The sequence below is a fragment of the Amphibalanus amphitrite genome, unplaced genomic scaffold (assembly GCF_019059575.1).
Source record: "Amphibalanus amphitrite isolate SeventyFive unplaced genomic scaffold, NRLGWU_Aamphi_draft 000022F_arrow, whole genome shotgun sequence".
NCBI lineage: Eukaryota > Metazoa > Arthropoda > Thecostraca > Balanomorpha > Balanidae > Amphibalanus > Amphibalanus amphitrite.
The window spans coordinates 940,509-958,782 of NW_024881518.1; the positions used below are offsets into that span (position 1 = coordinate 940,509).

At 50.2% G+C, this 18,274-nt stretch overlaps 2 protein-coding genes across 3 annotated transcripts in view; one reads left to right on the plus strand and one right to left on the minus strand.

Moving 5' to 3' along the window:
• The window catches only part of LOC122391906, a 47,756-nt gene extending 39,093 nt beyond the window's left edge, over positions 1–8,663 (plus strand). For both annotated transcript variants that reach the window (XM_043386253.1, XM_043386244.1), the window contains exons 2-5: positions 5,300–5,545; positions 6,312–6,441; positions 6,948–7,072; positions 7,944–8,663. In XM_043386253.1, coding sequence (XP_043242188.1) covers positions 5,311–5,545; positions 6,312–6,441; positions 6,948–7,072; positions 7,944–8,410 — 957 coding nt within the window. In that variant the 5' untranslated portion in view covers positions 5,300–5,310 and the 3' untranslated portion in view covers positions 8,411–8,663. The remainder of the gene's footprint in view (positions 1–5,299; positions 5,546–6,311; positions 6,442–6,947; positions 7,073–7,943) is intronic.
• A 1,508-nt stretch (positions 8,664–10,171) lies between these two features.
• Positions 10,172–18,274, minus strand: part of LOC122391926 — an 85,847-nt gene continuing 77,744 nt past the window's right edge. The window contains exon 14 of the mRNA XM_043386271.1: positions 10,172–12,354. Coding sequence (XP_043242206.1) covers positions 12,113–12,354 — 242 coding nt within the window. The 3' untranslated portion in view covers positions 10,172–12,112. The remainder of the gene's footprint in view (positions 12,355–18,274) is intronic.

Below are 18,274 nucleotides of genomic sequence, written 5' to 3' on the forward strand. Positions count from 1 at the left end.
TGTCGAAAAATGACATAAATATGCAAATGTGATGGCTGTTTGCAGCAGGCATTATCATTTAGATGCATAGTTATTCTTATGCTACAGGCGAGCAGCTTTTGACAAGATGCGTTTGGAACTGCGCCGCTCTGTGGACAGCGCAGTATCTTCAGCAATAAAGAGTTATCTATTGGGGCAAAGAATACTGATATCAGGGAACTAAGATTAAAAGACCCTTATAAAAGGAATACAAGTGGTTTGTTTTTCAATTTAAAATAAAAAATAAATTGCACAAACCTTAGGATATTTATCAATTCAGGAGAGTTCGCTAGCAATTCAAAGGTGGAATGCATCCGCCATCCACAATGAAGTAGACAGCACGGCGTCCCGTTCAAAAACTGTATTGCTTCCCGGCCGCTCACCCGAGGTCGTGTCACAGATACTGCCCGAGGCACCGGGCGAGTCCACTGGGACGAGAGGGGTGACCAGTATGCGAGGGAGAGAGGGAGGGAGGCCGCCGGTAGAGGCGAGAGCCGGTTATGACATCCCTCCACCCCGCAATATAACATAATCACAACTAACGTAACAACAAAACTCTGGTCACTTTTAACGATATCAGGCACGGAGAGCTCACAAACTTCACTCACACAACAGCCGGTCCGGCCGCCGTAACGTCTCTCGCGGACGCAGATTGTATCGCGGCGCCGGCGGCGGTCCGCCCGCCGGGACCGACGGTGACCCGTCCGAAGCAGCCGGGGCCACCGCCCAAGCCGTCAGTCCGGCCCTCGGCGGTACGTCGGCATCAAACAGGTCCCGCCGCGTCCGATCCAGGTCCAGCGCCCGTCCAGCGGTCGGCGGCGGTACGTCGGCCATAGTCCGGCGCGGCCGGACCCGATCCAGATGCCTCCAGATCACTCTCCCATCCTGCAACTGAACAGCCAGTTTTACTCCCTTCCGCACCACTATCACACCCGGCAGCCATTTACAACCAGCAGCACTTTGTACACGATCAACGGCTGACACAAACACAGCATCGCCTACGCACACGGAACGTTCATAGGAGCCCCTGTCGGCGTACTGTTTTTGTTTGTCCTGGTTTTTCCTCACTCTACCACTCAGATCAGGCCTGACCAGATCCAGCGGGGTTCGCACCGTCCTGCCAAGGAATAATGCCGCTGGGGACACCTGGGTGGTTGTGTGCGGTGTTGTGCGATAGCGCAGCAGAAAACGCGCTATTTTGGTGTGAATCGTGCCCGATGTTTGCTTTTTAATGCTGTTTTTCAATGTCTGAACACTACGCTCCGCCAAACCGTTAGATTTCGGAGACAGTGCAGGAGAAGTCAAAAGATGAATGCCATTCGAGCGACAGAACGTCTGAAAAGTCTCAGACAAGAAACATTGTGCGTTGTCAGACACAAGAGTCTTTGGCAGCCCCCACGAGGAAAATGAAGCGCGCAAATGTTCTATGGTGGTCTCGGACGTGCATGATCGCGACGGAAACACGTCCATCCACTTTGAATGAGCGTCAATGACAATTAATACCCACCAGCCATCAATTGGACCACAATAATCTACGTGCACACGCTCCCATGGTTTTGATGGCCAAATCCATGGGTGCAGCGGAGTCTCAGGTACGTTGGCACGATAAGCCTGACATTTGCCACAATTCTGTGCAATGGATGTGATGTCCTGATCAAGGTTAGGCCACCACACATACATTCTTGCGAACGACTTGGTGCGCGTCTCTCCGCAGTGCCCGTCGTGTAGAAGACTCAAAATTTTTGCCCTTCCCTGTGGCGGTATCACAACGCGCGAACCCCACAATATACATCCATCCTGAATGCTCAGCTCGGCTTTACGGGACCTAAAAGGTCGGAAATCTGGCGACAGCACCTCCCCGTCATCCGGCCAGCCCTCCTGAACATACTGAAGCACGACAGCCAAGACAGGGTCTCTAGAGGTCCACCGGCGAATGTGGTCCACAGTGACCGGAGACGCGTCTAAAAACTCCATCAAATGTATCGTCTCCGCCGGAACGGGGCTCGACTGACCGACCACCGACGACGGGACGGGCAGCCGACTGAGCGCGTCACAGTGAGTTTGTTTAACGCCGGGGACGAATTCAAGGCGATAATCATACGCTCCCAGCATAAGGGCCCACCTGACCACCCGGGGCGATGCCATCAGTGGGAGCGGCTTGGACTCACCTATCAGCCCCAGCAGGGGCTTATGATCGGTCCGTATTGAAAACGGACGGCCCGCCAGATAATAGTGGAACCTCTTTACACCGGCCACCACCGCCAAACCCTCCCGGTCGGTCTGGGAGTAGCGCCTTTCAGTCTCGTTTAAAGAGCGCGAATAAAACGCGATCGGTCTCTCCCCTTGCCTCGTTTGCTGGCTAAGAATGCACCCCAATCCCACTGGACTGGCGTCACATGCCAAAATCACAGGGAGTTTTGGGTCAAAATGTCCCAAAACGGGAGGGCTTTTGAGCAAACGTTTCGCATCCTCAAAAGCTCTCCTTTCAATGTGCGTCCACCGCCAAGGGCGATTTTTCCGTAACAGAACATAGAGCGGCGAAAGGGTGGTGGCCAAACCCTGCAAAAATTTTCCGTAGTAATTGATAAGGCCGAGCCAGCACCGCAGCTCGGAGACATCTCGGGGCTCTGGCGCGCCCGTGATGGCAGCGACCTTTTCCTCAGTCGTCTCCACGCCGCTCCCGCTGACCTTGTGACCCAGGTACGTTACGCTGTCCACGCCCAAACAGCACTTGTCCCGGTTCGCCCTGAGACCCGCCTCACGCAGCCGGCGCAACACCTCACGCAGCGCTACATCATGACTTTCCACAGTCTCACCCGCCACGACAACATCATCGAGGAACACACACACACCCTGTATCCCCGCTAGCAGCGTGTCCATGGTTCTCTGGAACAGGGACGGGGCTGAAGCGTACCCGAAGCTAAGTCTCGTGGGTCTCAGCAATCCCCTCTGTGTGTTTACGGTCAGAAAGTCACGTGAACTCTGATCGAGAACCATCTGGTTGTACGCGGACTTAAGGTCTATCTTTGAAAAGACCTTACTGCCCGTTAAGCGTGTTAGCAGCTCTTCCACGCGTGGAAGCGGATATTGGTCCACCTTGGCCACCCTGTTGACCGTGAGGCGATAGTCCCCACATAACCTGATCTTTCCCCCTGGTTTTGGCACGACGACTAGGGGGGCGGCCCACTTACTGTGCTCCACCGGCTCCCACAGTCCTTGCTGGATCTGTTTCTCCAGCTCGGCATCCACCTGCTCGCGGAATGCCAGTGGGACTGTGCGAGCTTTGAAGAATCTCGGCTTCACATCGGGATCCACCGAAATGGTCACCTCAGCGCCACGATAGCACCCCAAACCATCGCTGAAAACTTCAGAAAACTCATGAACGAGCTTCTGAGCCCGAGAGCGGTCGGTAAGCTGACATATGGAGGGCCAGTCCAGTCGTATGGTCGACAGCCAGTTTCGACCAAAAAGAAATGGTCCCTCGCCCTTAACTACCACCAGCGGCAGCTGTGCTCGCTGCCCGCCATACTGAACATCCACCATCGCCTGACCACACACCCCTAACACCTCACCGCTGTAAGTTTTCAACAGTTTGTCACATGGCCTAAGATGGGGCCCACCGACCGGCCAAGTACCCTTGAACACTTTCTCTGAGCAAACAGACAATGCAGCTCCCGTATCTAACTCCATACGTAGCGGGCAGCCGTCCACACATACATCAACCATTAGTGGTGGTTTACGATCTACTCCCAACTGCACCCCTTGAGCACGGAACAAGTAATATGGCTCGTCCTCACCGTCATTGTGGGGCGCCGCGCCACTCTGAGAAGTCCCAGGCGTCACGGACGGCTCCGGCTGCTCCTCCTCCTCCAGCAGCCGGACACGCTGAGACCCGGCGCGGCTCCGGCAGGCCGCTCTGGTGTGGCCCACGGCTCCGCACGCATAACAGTTCTGCGAGCGGAAGGGGCAGGCCGCCGGGACGTGCCGTCGGCTGAGACAGCGGCTGCAGGTACCCCGCGCCGGCGGAGCGCGGGAGGCAGCCCCGCCGGTGTCCAATGGACGCTGATTGTCGTTCACCAGTGCTCGCCGACTGTCGTTCACCAGTGCTCGCCGGCTGTCGTTCACCAGGGCTGGTCGGCTGTCGTTCACCATCCTCCGTCGTGTCCCATCGACTCGTCCGATGACGGCAGACGACTCGGAGCGGCCGCTGAGCTCGGCTGCACTGGCTGCTGCCGACTCGTGGGCCTGAGCGATCTCCAGAGCCGTGTCCAGAGTCAGCCGCGGCTCGCTCAGCAGACGTGATTGCAGCCGCTCATGCTGAATACCGCAAACCAGTCGGTCACGAAGCATCTCGTCCAGCTGGCCTGGCTGAAACTTGCAGGGCTTCGCAAGCTTGCGGAGCCTCGCCGAAAACGACGACACTGACTCTCCAGCATCGCGAGTGCAGGAGTGAAACCGAAATCTGGAGACAATTGCAGATTGTTGCGGTTCAAAGTGATCGACCAATATCTTCACAAGCTCCTTGAACGTTTTGTCTCCCACTGCGGCTGGGGCTATGAGGTCCTCCAGGAGGCTGAAGGTGCTGGCGCCAACCGCGCTCAGCAGTATGGCGCGGCGCTTCTCGACTTCATCTTCACCGACGCTGTTGGCGACAAAGTGCTGTTCGAGACGCCTGCTGTACGCGCCGAACGACTCCACTGCCGCATCAAACTCGGGCGCCCGGCTCACTGACGCCATCACTGCTTCCCTTGCCACTAATCACCGCGCGGCGCACACGTTCACCGCCTCGTCGCCATTGAAGTAGACAGCACGGCGTCCCGTTCAAAAACTGTATTGCTTCCCGGCCGCTCACCCGAGGTCGTGTCACAGATACTGCCCGAGGCACCGGGCGAGTCCACTGGGACGAGAGGGGTGACCAGTATGCGAGAGAGAGAGGGAGGGAGGCCGCCGGTAGAGGCGAGAGCCGGTTATGACACACAATTTCAGATATGGCGAGCTTTTTACCATCTAACAGCAATGTCAAAAATTTGGTTTTCGGCCTAGCAGACTTTTTCGGGCGGGAAACCTGTTTGACTTAAGTATGGAAAAGTCCCACAAAATATAGAATATGCTTGTTTCAATGATAACTCAGGTGCACATGTGCTTCGGTCAGCACGGACACCTTTAGAACCATACCCATGCTTTTTGGAAAACGACATCCCTGAGACTTTGCCGGCGCCTAAATTGTATAGCATGACCATTGACCAGTCATACTGACGTTTTTTCGATTCTCTGCCCCCAGTACGGTCCGCGATGTCGGGCCGCGGCTGTGGAGTGGTCTCCTGCTACCACGAGCACGTGTCACGACTCTCCGTCACGTTTGGCGCCGTCACGCTGGCGCTCGTTACGCTGTGCGTGGCTACCGACCGCTGGGTGACCACCACCGAGGGGTCGCCAGTGACGTCAGAGCCAGCCGCCTCCAGTGACGTCACCAGGTTCAGAATCGGCCTGCTGCGGATCTGCCGCCTGGCCGACCAGGAAGGTGATGGTGAGTTAACCAGCACATATTTCTCAACGTTAGCATACTGTTCACAGCTTCAGTGCAGACAACTTTTACGAGTCGGTACAGAAAAGCCGATAGGAAATAAAGTAAAGCCTTGTCCATCCTAAGCTCTCAATTTAAATATTCATATTGCTCCAGCGCTAATAATTAAAGGGACACTCCCACCTTAACATTAGTTTTGAGTTGAGATAGCCAAATTGGTGGCCATGGCCTGCAAATACCGGTTTGGGCACTCACAACATCGACAAATGCTTTAATTCGGAGATATGGAATTTCAAACTTGCAGTTTTCGGATTCTAAGGGGCTAGTGCATTGGTATGCCCCCTTAGAATTTGTGACGTCAGCGGAGATCTAACGATTTTTAAATCTTTTACTAAAACGTTTGGTAGCATGCGGTGGTATATGCTGCTTTGCGCGCAACAAATGCCGCACTTTCAAATAAAGTCGCTAGGAACAGCGGAGATCCCAAAAAGTAAACAAAAGTAAAAGTCTAATATCTTGAAAACCGGTGAATATTTTTCGATGAAATTTGGTAGATATTCGTTTTCGCTCTTTCTGAACCGAGCGACATCACTTTCGTGCCAATTCATTAACTTTTTTGAAGGTGGGAGGGTCCCTTTAAGTAGCAGTTGATATAATCTCTCTCTCTCTCTCTCTCTCTCTCTCTCTCTCTCTCTCTCTCTCTCTCTCTCTCTCTCTCTCTCTCTCTCTCTCCCTCCCTCCCTCCCTCCCTCCCTCTCTCCCTCCCCAGGTTCGAACTCCTCAGACTCCGAGGATTGCTCCTGGATTGATTATCTAAACACAGACCGTCTCACCAGCGTGGACATCAAATCCATTCACCTGGTGGCCGTGTTCACCGTCAGCGTCGTCGACCGGATCAGGTCAGGTCGGCTCAGGTTATGTGCTAAATACCTAAAGGCATCTCAATTAATATGAAATAAAGGTAGACTTTCGATTTCTTTCGTTTTCAAGTTATAAACATCAAATGCATCTGCGCTGGCTTCTCGTGTGCTAGAAATGCATCCGGTTTATCTCATTAATTCATCACAATTCACAATTGAGTATCAAGTTCCCAATGCTAGTTCCATAGTAATAAGTAACTATATCCGACCGTTCCTCTGACCTCTCACTCATTACGTCATGACATTCACGAATGAAACACTCCACTCTGATACCTCTCCTGTCGTGCTAAATGCGTTCAATTTATATGTATGTCGTTGCCTGAGTAGTAAAGCATGAGCATTGAGCAGCGTCCATATCACATATGGGCATTTCGCCTCATTCTGCCCCCGAAGAGCACCTATTCGAGCAGCCGTTTCACGTGTCTTCCACCCGAAGTTCCCTTGTCTCCTGTGGCGTTTTACCCGCTCCGTTCCACCGTGCGCAGGCGGATAGCTCCGGTGCTGGCACTGTGTCTGACAGTGGCCGTGGTCGGCTGCGTGCTCTCCATCGTGGGACACTGCAGAAAGTCGCGCTGCACCATCGCCGCTGCCGGCATGTTCGTGTTAGCAGGTGAGAAAGCCCACTGCTCAGTTAGACAGTGTGTATGCATAGATATAAGATAGTACAATGGAGGAAAGAAAAAAAACTTAGCAAATACAACCCTTTTGCTAAGTTATTTTGTGCAAGCCGCCTTATTATAGTGAGCTCAGAGCTGTATCATAAACTGAAATGAACCATCGTCTCAACAGCTTAAAAAAACAATTAAAGTAATTTTATTACAGTTCCCGTCCCCCAATGACCAATCAAACTCTTTCGCCCACGGAACCGAGCCGCGAACTGTAGCGTTATTGATGCTGGTATGCTGTGCCGGCGAACACAGATGCGATGCGGCACAGTCTATCCTCCCAGTGAATTTCCACCGCCAGCGATGCCGTGTCTGGAGCAGCGATGCGAGCGAGGGAATCTTCGCCAGAGTTCTGTCATGGCAGTCGCCAATCAGCACTAAGAGCCGTCCCAAGGACTTGGGGACTTCATGGACGATTCGATGCAAGGCTCACTTAGCCTTTGGGAGCGATGCTATGCATTTAAGCAGACTGCACCTGCGGGGCTCATTTTGAACATTGTGTTGTGTGTACCTACCCGAGTCCTGAACTAAGCATACACGTAACATGTGACCTGACCTGGACTAACCCGAAAGGTCTTACGGTGGTCATGCACCTGACCCTCATCTTGGAGGTCTGATATCGACTTTGAATCTGACCTAGCCTGTTCCGGCAAATTAAAGGTCTGATCCTTAATCCTGACTTTAGCTGATCCGGAGGATTTTATGTCGGCTTTGAGCCTGACCAAACCTCAGTCGACAGGTCTAATGGCGACTTGCTACCCCGGCAAGGTTTGATTTCGTTTTTCTTTACGTGACCTCGTATGCCCTGACCCGCAGGTCTGCTACTGGGCTCCGCTCAGGTGGCCATGATGAACATGCTCTCAGACGAGTTCCTCGTTCGTCCGCTACGCTCCGGTGGCGCCACCAGCTACAAAATGGGCGCCTGCTTCTACGGCGCCGCCGCCGCCATCTTGGTCGCTCAGCTGGCGGCACTCATGTCCGCACACGCTTTTCTTCGGCGCGTGCGCAGTCCGGTCGACCTGCTGAAACGCGCGCCCACGCGTCCTCCGGAACTTTTTGTCGGGACGCACAAGCTGGATCTCGCCGCAGAATCGCCCCTGGCGCCCGTGGTCGGTCACTCGCGTACGCTGCCCTCTCGCGGACGGTATGCGAAACAGGTGACATTTGACCTTGACGAGCCGCGCCCTCTAGTGGAGAACAATGGCGGCGTAGCGGGAGGTCACGTGAGGTCGCTGTGCGACCTGCACAGAGCCGATGATCGATTTGATTGTAGTAGAGTGTAGAGGGGAGGGGGGACTTTCGGGGGACTTTCGGGGGGAGGACTTTGAGGGAAAAAAATGTGAAGAGGCACTAGGCAGGGAAGGGAGGGGTAATCGGCAATGTTTTCACTGAGTGTGTATGTTAGGCTAGTGGATATCGTGGGCGATTTTTGTTATGGACTTGTCACATCAATGCTTGGCGAGAGCCGAGAACACAGCGATTTTTGTTGTAAGGACAAAATATATTCGTACTGTGTTTGGTAACGGGCCTTACAGATGAGATTGTGGTACTGCTGAAGTAATAGGCTTTAGTCTTTTGAAGCTGGAGGTGAGCGGTGATGGTCCTCCGACCAATAAGTCATGCGACACAGGCTGGGGAGAGGGAGACAGAGAAACGAAGAGGGGAAACGACATGGAAACGACGCTTCGATGGGACGCTCAGAAACAATCAAATATTGATATCTTCTCACCGATTAATGGTGGCAAAGCAGAAACATTTCAATTCAATTATTGGTCATTATGTTATCCAGTGCCGTACTTTCCTATTGTAAACAACATTTACAAGGAATTTTCACTGGACAGTACCATTATGTAGCTGAAGCCTGAACTTAGCAGGCTCAGCGATGCAAATTAGGTATATCTTCGGCATTAAGTACCTATAATAGCAGGGCTGTGGAGCGACTAACTTCGGACACAATCAACTGTTTAGTTTTTCTTTGCCGAAATCTGGTGCTACTAAACTAGCGTGAGCATTCATAATTTGACAGGAGCACTATACATGCTGATGGACGTTGAGTTGCAAGTTTCACATGTTTTCAACAAGATGCCTTTATGGGGAGGAAGAGCAACTTTCAAGGATTCAATATCCCGCTTTGCCCAGTTATCGTAAACAGTTTATCGGCGGGAATAGACGCCATACAAGTTCAGAAATACTTGCGAAGTCAGGCTGCTCGAAGTAAAGCACCACAAATTCGGACAACTTCAGAGGCCTGCGGACGTTCTGGGGACTAGGTTAAAATTAAATTAACGGTTCAGAGGCTCAATGAAGCAGCTCAAGACAATGTAATGAAGTCCAGATAAAAAACACCGGTGACATGGGCGTAGGGACCTCACGAAATGTGTGTGTGTGTGTGTGTGTGTGTGGGGGGGGGGCAGCGAAACTTCAATGTCACTTTGTGGGAACCCCAATACGCCTATATGAAGAAATTCTTTGCAGTTTTGTGCTCATCTCACCTTGCCGAACCATGTCCTGCTCTTAGTTTTGTAGTTAAATAAAAATAAAGATTTTACTTAAAACAATGGCTGAAAAGCGGGGGGGGGGCATGGCCCCCCGTTCCTACGCTTATGACCGGACCGGTGATAAAACATGGAGCCACCGATAAGGTAATTATGCTAAGGCTAATATTTGTTTTGTGATTCTAACTTTTTACTCCTGTTTCAGCGCACGGGTGAGGTGTTATATGCATTCATACATTGTAAGAAATTTGGCTCGACATAGTGACAACTGAAAAAAGATGTCGCGAGGAGCATGCTGTAATAAGCTCCTTCGGTACGAAAGTTACACCGAAATCACCACGTTTCACGTATGGCGTACGAACTTAAGCGTTCTTGTAAAATAATAAAACCAGACCAGCCTCTCAAAAGAGCCATCAATTACCCTAAACAATGCAATAGCTAGCTATGCATCAAATAGCATGTTTTAACTTTTGAGTACGATGTTTGCTGCTCGTAGCTTGCCAATACTACTAGCAACATTCCCGTAATGGCCATCGCCTAAAAGACAAATTATTCATATCACAGTCTATTTTGCATGGCAACGTTTGACAAGGAATTCAACACTCATCTCTGACACAACCACATACCATTCCAGACTTTTGCTGCCCTAACCATCTCACCACTGCCTCTGGAAGCTCCGTCCTGAACGCCTGACCCCTATCATGACCTCTCCCCACCACCCGGGACAAATCAATCGCACCTCTGACCCCGGCTTCACCAGGAGCCGGCGTCGGCAGCCGCTGGAGATCAATGACACCAGCAGTAGCTGCACATAACTCGGACAGGGGCGGCTGGAATGTCTTACGGAAAGCGGGTGACGGTGGCAGCACTGCAGGCGGTTACACCTGGGACTCAAAGATGCACAATTAGCTGCACAGAAGTGGTTGATCGAAACACGATTGGGACTGTAAATCAATGCGATGAAACGGAACTAAAACGAACAACATCACTGACTAAATCATGCTTAATCATAAATACTTGGCGATCATATGAGCCAGCAACCACTTAAGCATTGCAAAGTGTTCAATGATCGTTATGACAAGTCAACAAGATTAAATAACGGAATGAGCAACATTTTGTCAGTGAAAGAAAAACAGATTGCACAATAACGCAGGTGACTATTGACCTTTGTGACATTTTATCATGCATCAGCACTCAGCAAGGCAAACACTAGGGCCCCTCGTAATGTAAATACCAATCGCATGCATACAAGCTAGTGGACAATGCACATGGCAACGGTAGACTAGATATAAAGCTGGCAGCGCGGAGATTTTCATACACTGTCATTGCAATTTACATGTGTGAAAATCCCGTTCCAAAAAGTACGCAAATCTGGAAGAATCACAAGCAAATCGCAAGCAGTAAAACTCCTGGCGACAGTTAAGCCGATAGCACATCATACACTAAGCACGCAAAGCGCACCTGACGGCAAATGATGCCAGGCATTTAACCATTACATTTTCAACACAATGGATAAGCTACAAGACAGACTTCTCTATGCAGAAAAGTCTGTGACTACAGGCATCACCTCACATCACATACACTCTACAGTTTATTTGGCGTTGCTAAGCCCGAAGTCGCTGCTAAGCCCGATGCTCCCATTCTGCTGATATACGTCAACCTTTGACGACAAAGGCTAATGGATCACTGCTCCGGAGCAAAAGGAAGCAAACCTCCCATAGAAGGACGAAATCCAATAACTTGGATTCACAGAGGCGACGTGGAAGCCGCGTGACCGTTCTATTAGCTATGTATCTGACTGGCTATGTTGGTGGCTATGTTTCTGTTGGTTACGTTGATACTACAGGGATGCAGTTCCACCATGGTAGCCTAGCATAGGAAAATAAACGACATAGCAGAGCCCATGAACCGCTTTTAACGTCGTGGTCTATCATTATTAACGGCCATTATCAGGAATCCAAAGCTCAAACTTAGGTAGGCGCAGGCGACGCCGTTATGGGCCGTAAGACTTTTTAACGCCACTTTGGGTCACAGGTAGCTACAGGTAATGTTCGTTACATTACCGTTCAAATGGACAGCAACGCGCGCTTCCGAGTACCGACATTCCAATGTGTCTGCAGGCCCATTAACGTTGGCGATACTGCCTAGGGTTGATGGACAGCCTCCCTAAGCGCATGGTGCTATTAACCGTGCCTTTGGGACATCAGAGTTCCTGAACTCGGGAACGTCCCTAACGGTTCACAGCAGTCTCACAGGGTCTCTACCGTCTCTCTCACGACACTGCGATCACTTGGCGACGACACAGCTGCAGCATGACGTCATTTACTTCATCCTGCCTCACCAGTTACATTCACTGCGGTACAGCATCTGACAAAGAGTTGGTGGCGTCGCCATCCCAACCTTGCATAGCTACCGCCGGAATATGGTTTTTCCTTGATCCCTGCAGCACAGTCTCTGACAAAGCCCATCCTCGTGGCCACTACCACAGCGTCACAGAGCGGTCGGGGTGTCTCCAGTAGGCACACTCTCTGGCACCGCTGCCGTGGTCGGCTGTACAGCCTCTGACAGCGTCTCCCGCCAGTGGGGTCCGTACAGCTGCCGTTTGCGCAGGCGCGTCTGCAGGGAACACTGGTGACGGTGACGAGGGATGACGACCTCGCCCTCAGGCACGAACAGGGAGGTCACCGACACCAGGTCAAGGTCACCGTCCGCACCGACATCCAGGACCTCCGCTGAAACAGGTCAGGTCAACGGCGTCAGGTCAGCGAGGTCTGGTCACAGAGGTCAGGTTACCGAGGTCAGGTCATCTGAGATAGACCGAAGGGAGGTCAGAGAGCAAGGTCAACGGGGTCGTCTAAAAGCCTTTGCAGAATGGCAGGTCGGTAACACATCAGTACCAGGTTATAATGTGACCGAATTAATGAGGTCCAGCGGACTTACCTGCAGGATCATGTCAATAAACGAGGTAAATGCACCCAGCTAGACTATTATAGTCGCCATCTGGGTCTAAGGAATGTTCAAATAAGAGCGTGGCCCTATGGAATGTGGATCAATTGAACACCGATAACGGATGTTGCGTCATATATTGGTAGAAGGCACGTGAACAGAGATCTATATAGCATACCACACATTTTTGCAGTTCAGCGATTATAAAGAAAATTGAAGCACCGTGGCAGTCAAGTAGGTATACGGATTTTTCGCATAGTCGCAGACGGTTACGACATAATGACATGGAGCAGAGTGCTCATAGGCTGTTTTGTCGGCGGCATGAATCAACTCCAGATCAGCTGACAGACGGGCATAAAATCAAACGACAAAGTCGTAGGCAATAACAATACACAAAGGACATAGGACAGACTTTAAGTGCTTAAATGTCACATTCCATCATTCAAATGGCAGTGCAAATGACATGCAAATGTTGACGGCGAAGGTCAATAAAAAACTCCATTGAGGTTCTCGTACGACGTACGACAAAGCAGTGACGATAAAAACCACTCGGAATGCATGGTCGAAAAAGGTGCTGCATGACGGGCAATGGCATAAATACAATGAAACTAATACCACAATCAAACATAGTCCTTCTTTCCATAGCATGTCTCACACCTCACCAAGACCAAACAGTTCTCATTCACCGACTGGTAAGGCATCACTCATTATTTCAAATGTCAAATACCGGAGCATGGATCAATAATAGCAGCCATTTGATCTCAACAGATCAATAATTATTGATCCATTATAATGGAGGGGGATGTGATGTGACAGGGGAGGCACAACGCCAATTTACGGACAGTTCATTTACTTGTGGTGTCGTGCTTTACGTCTTCCTCCAGCATTTACTAGCAGATTCCTAGGCTGGGATCTCGCTCCCATCCACACACTCACATCAGTAGCCAGCGCGGTCACGCGGTCGGACGATTTGTTTTTCGATTTGTTCGCCTCATCAGCGAATTTATGGCCACACGAGGTGAGCATTCTATTCTGGTCGGGGGCTCGCTGCCGAGTCGAATCGGATTCCGTTCACGGCGCGTGGGGTGGCGGACGCGAGCCTGCCATTGGGAGCACGGCCATCGCCTACTGATGGCCCTACAGCGCAGACCGGGATCGAGCCGAAACAGCGCCGATCCCAGTGGCAATAGACGCCGCTGTTACACAGTTTAGGGCGATGTAAATGTGAAGAGATTGTATTAGCATATATCGGGTCGGCCAATGCGTTTCCCGCGAAATACGCCGTACAATGAGATGTGGGTCTTTGTGTTGTGAGACAGACAACACCCAATAGCTCTACCAAAATGGAAAATTCCGAACAGGAATGTTATAAAACGGTAATACGGTGACCTTGCCGTACTTTCAAGAATTTATCCTGCCCCTTCCAGGTTTTGCCGCGAGATTTTGAGCTTAAAAAGCTTGACACATTGAGTTCACGCTCGGTAATGCAGAAAGTTATACAATGATTATGATTTTGTCGACGATGATTTTGATTGAGATTTCATTGAACACTAAAAAATATCTTCACGCTTTCACAGCAATGGAAATAAAACACTTAAGTACTTAACGTTACTTTTCAGCCTTAAGTCTTCATCCAACCAGCCAATAAATATCACTTTGACGGAATATCAAGTTTTAAGAAGATATGAGACTCAGTTGTAATGCCAACCAATGTACAACCTAAAACACAAGGCACCGCGTTGCACAACACTGATTGTAGCAAATGCCCTGCAAATATCCAATCGCTGTCCCCCAGTGACCTCCAATGCACACGGTATGGATTTATCTACCAATAGCGCCCCACACTTCAACACATAACGAGCTACATGATCACATAGCACGCCATAACTTTGATACCGACCGCCGGGAGGGCCATCTTCGAAACCAGCTCCAGAGCACCCCATAACTTCACCGACAGAGTTAATATAACTGCACCGTCTCGGCCAGCCGGCTGACCAGAAATACGGCCTCAAACGGCCTCGGACGGTCTGGTCCCGACTAAAATCCCCCGATTTTCACGGTCAGGTCGGTATGAAACATGAAGTCGCAATCTGCGTCGACATGCACTGCGGGTCGAGAGTTGGCCGTCGTTTCCGTGAAATTTCACGGTTGGATAGGCACTGGCTGACTGCACAACGATCGTGCCGGAAGCGCCGCTTTGGCCGCGCCCGCAGGGCGGCTTCAATTTGGGGAAGATGATCACACGCCCCACTGATCAGCTGAGTGGCGAGGAGGGCGATGGAGCGGGGTATTTCACGAGTCAGGTCCCGTCGGAAACTGAGAATACTTGAACATAACTCCAGATACAGACACTGGTATACCGCATAAAACCTGCAGAACTTCTGTTGTAAGTGACTGACGACTGACAAGACTGGCCAATTATCTATCAAAGGACAGATGACACCTCGTTATGGCTTGTCGTTAGCAAGAGCGAAGTATTTATTCGATTGAAACTGGAGATGAAGACCAAAAACCTCTCTGGGGGACATGCTGCTATTGCAACGAACAAAGGTAACGGAAGACGAATCCAATGTTGAATTTAAGCCCGCCATGGGACAGTTCTTTACCCTGCCGACTGGTAATTGGCGATACGAGACAACGACTCGGCAGTGACAAAGATGTCAGGTGCGTCAAATAAATTGGCTACAAGTGTTCCGTGTATGGACTTGAAAAGGAGACTTGCTGCTTCAAATTTACTTAATGTAACGAGTAACACTGCCAGCACAGGTAGTGATAGCGTCAGGTCAGAGATCGGGAGGGCCCGAGCTTCATTCCCAGTGTCACCCGTCCCCGGACATTCCAAGCTGCGCCACCTAAAAAGGTTATATGGTCGCGTCTTGATGGTAATTGCGATGGCCACTCGACCGCAGGCTAACTCCAACTGATATACAACCATATCTATGAAAAGAGACATGCCACCACGATGTAATGAATTATCCTCCAATGTCCATGCATCTATACTACGCTACCATGTACACCATTCATTACACTAATGTGAGACTACGGCACAAATATTAAGTTACGAGCGTTCCATAATGGTAAAAACACATAGCCTGCATTGCACACGCGTCGGCACAACAGTTATGCGGCAATTCTCCAGTCAACAAGGTTAGCTTAGCCACAAAATACAACGGCCCAGGGATACGGTTAATATTTAAATTCGATGCAATTAAATATGTACATTTTCTAATGTTAACACTTTAAATGATCTTAGATGACAGCGTCCCCCCCACTCGTGCACCACCTCAGCGAGCTCTACACTGGTGTCATGTTTACTCTGCTGTGTGTATGTATTAGTTGTACGCACCTGAAACATGTGTAATTAAGTGTATGAATGCATCTTATCATGTCAATCACTCTGCATAGGTTTTGAATTTTCGCGAGTTTGGCGTGCTGCACAAACAACATATGCCTGTGTTACTTTTAGGTATTGTGTAGCATTGACAATATTTATCCAATTGTTATTCAGTGATCTTGGAGCATTGTATTGTACGCTGTTAAAATTTATTGTAGGTATGACCTGACTGTAATTTGTTAGCCAGAGATCTCACAAAAATGTTGCACGCTATTTTGAAAGGATTTGAATTTGCCCGTCGACAATTCCGAAAATGTACATTCTGAAGACGACGCAAGTCGAAATATATCACCAGTATAACGCCTTTTGGGGCGACTAACGGAGCGAGCGAGAGGGTGGGCCTTGCACGTGCGAAATTGCGAGGGGGTACCTCCAACTGACTTGTGCACTGCACCCTACTAACTGGTCTCTAGCGAGGTGCCAAATTTGGGCACAATCGGCCCAGCCGTTCTCGAGATCTGGAAGCGGCACCCTGCACGTGCGCACGTGCAAAATGGGTCCCAACTGACTTGTGCACGGCACCCTACTAACCGGTCCCTAACCGTGTACCAAATTTGAGCGCAATCGGTCGAGCCGTTCTCGAGATCTGGAAACGACCCCTGCACGTGCGCACGTGCAGCAGCACCCCAACTCTGGCACATGTATATGCAGTGCCTAGTGGGTGCCTACCTACATGCCAACTTTCAGCGCAATCGGCCAAGTAGTTACCGAGATATTGCAACAATTACAAAAGTGACACCTCTTCGTTTTGCACGTGGCACGTGCATAAGGGGTCACCCACATGCATCGGGAATAGTCCAATACTTGGTAGAAGGAATGAAGCTACCCTACAAAAATTACCGCGTGTAAATCGGTCAAGTGGTTGCTGAGATATAAGCCTCGCAAAAGCGTGACCACGGCCGGCCGGCCGCTCATACTCAGAAATTTCCGTTAATCTAAGGAAAGACTACGCTCGCTTCGCTCGCTCCATAACCAGTATAACGCCTTTTGGGGCGACTAACGGAGCGAGCGAGAGGGTGGGCCTTGCACGTGCGAAATTGCGAGGGGGTACCTCCAACTGACTTGTGCACGGCACCCTACTAACTGGTCTCTAGCGATGTGCCAAATTTAGGCACAATCGGCCCAGCCGTTCTCGAGATCTAGAAGCGGCACCCTGCACGTGCGCACGTGCAAAACGGGTCCCAACTGACTTGTGCACGGCACCCTACTAACCGGTCCCTAACCGTGTACCAAATTTGAGCGCAATCGGTCCAGCCGTTCCCGAGATCTGGAAACGACCCCTGCACGTGCGCACGTGCAGCAGCACCCCACCTCTGGCACATGTATATGCAATGCCTAGTGGGTGCCTACCTACATGCCAACTTTCAGCGCAATCGGCCAAGTAGTTACCGAGATATTGCAACAATTACAAAACTGACACCTCTTCGTTTTGCACGTGGCACGTGCATAAGGGGTCACCCACATGCATCGGGAATAGTCCAATGGTAGAAGGAATGAAGCTACCCTACAAAAATTACCGCGTGTAAATCGGTCAAGTGGTTGCTGAGATATAAGCCTCGCAAAAGCGTGACCACGGCCGGCCGGCCGGCCGGCCGCTCATACTCAGAAATTTCCGTTAATCTAAGGAAAGACTACGCTCGCTTCGCTCGCTCCGTAATAATACTTTTTGGACTTATTTTAATATCATTTCATTGTATCATGAGCATGAGGTCATTTTCTACCATCATAATATCTTTAAATGACGTAATGACATGATGTGGAGATGGAATTAAATTGATGAAATACTAGGACTTACTCCACAAGGAGATCGAATGGGTCGGAGCGCTTTCAATATGTATTATACATATCGTCGTCAGCGAATCAATAACGGGTCGAATCGAGTCGGGTATCGAAGAGGTTCGTTGGAATTATCAAAATGACTGGACCGATTTTGATAATTCTTTCCCGACTCGATTCGACCCGTTATTGATTCGCTGACGACGATATGTATAATACATATTGAAAGCGCTCCGACCCATTCGATCTCCTTGTGGAGTAAGTCCTAGTATTTCATCAATCTTTAAATGATCTGCTAGGAAAGTCACAGACTGATTTTTTTTTTACGCTGCGATGTTTCGTTGTAACGGGTGATTCAAAAAAGTGTCCCACATTTCATTTTCAAATTCAAAGCGCATGGTACGACAAAAACACGTTTTGTTTGCTGTGAAAGTAAGCACGTGCAATGTAAATTTATTTGAAGTAGGTGAGAACACTGTTAATCATGGGGAGTGTCTAAAAAGCAGACGAGATTAGCAGACGAGCCCATGCTCAGT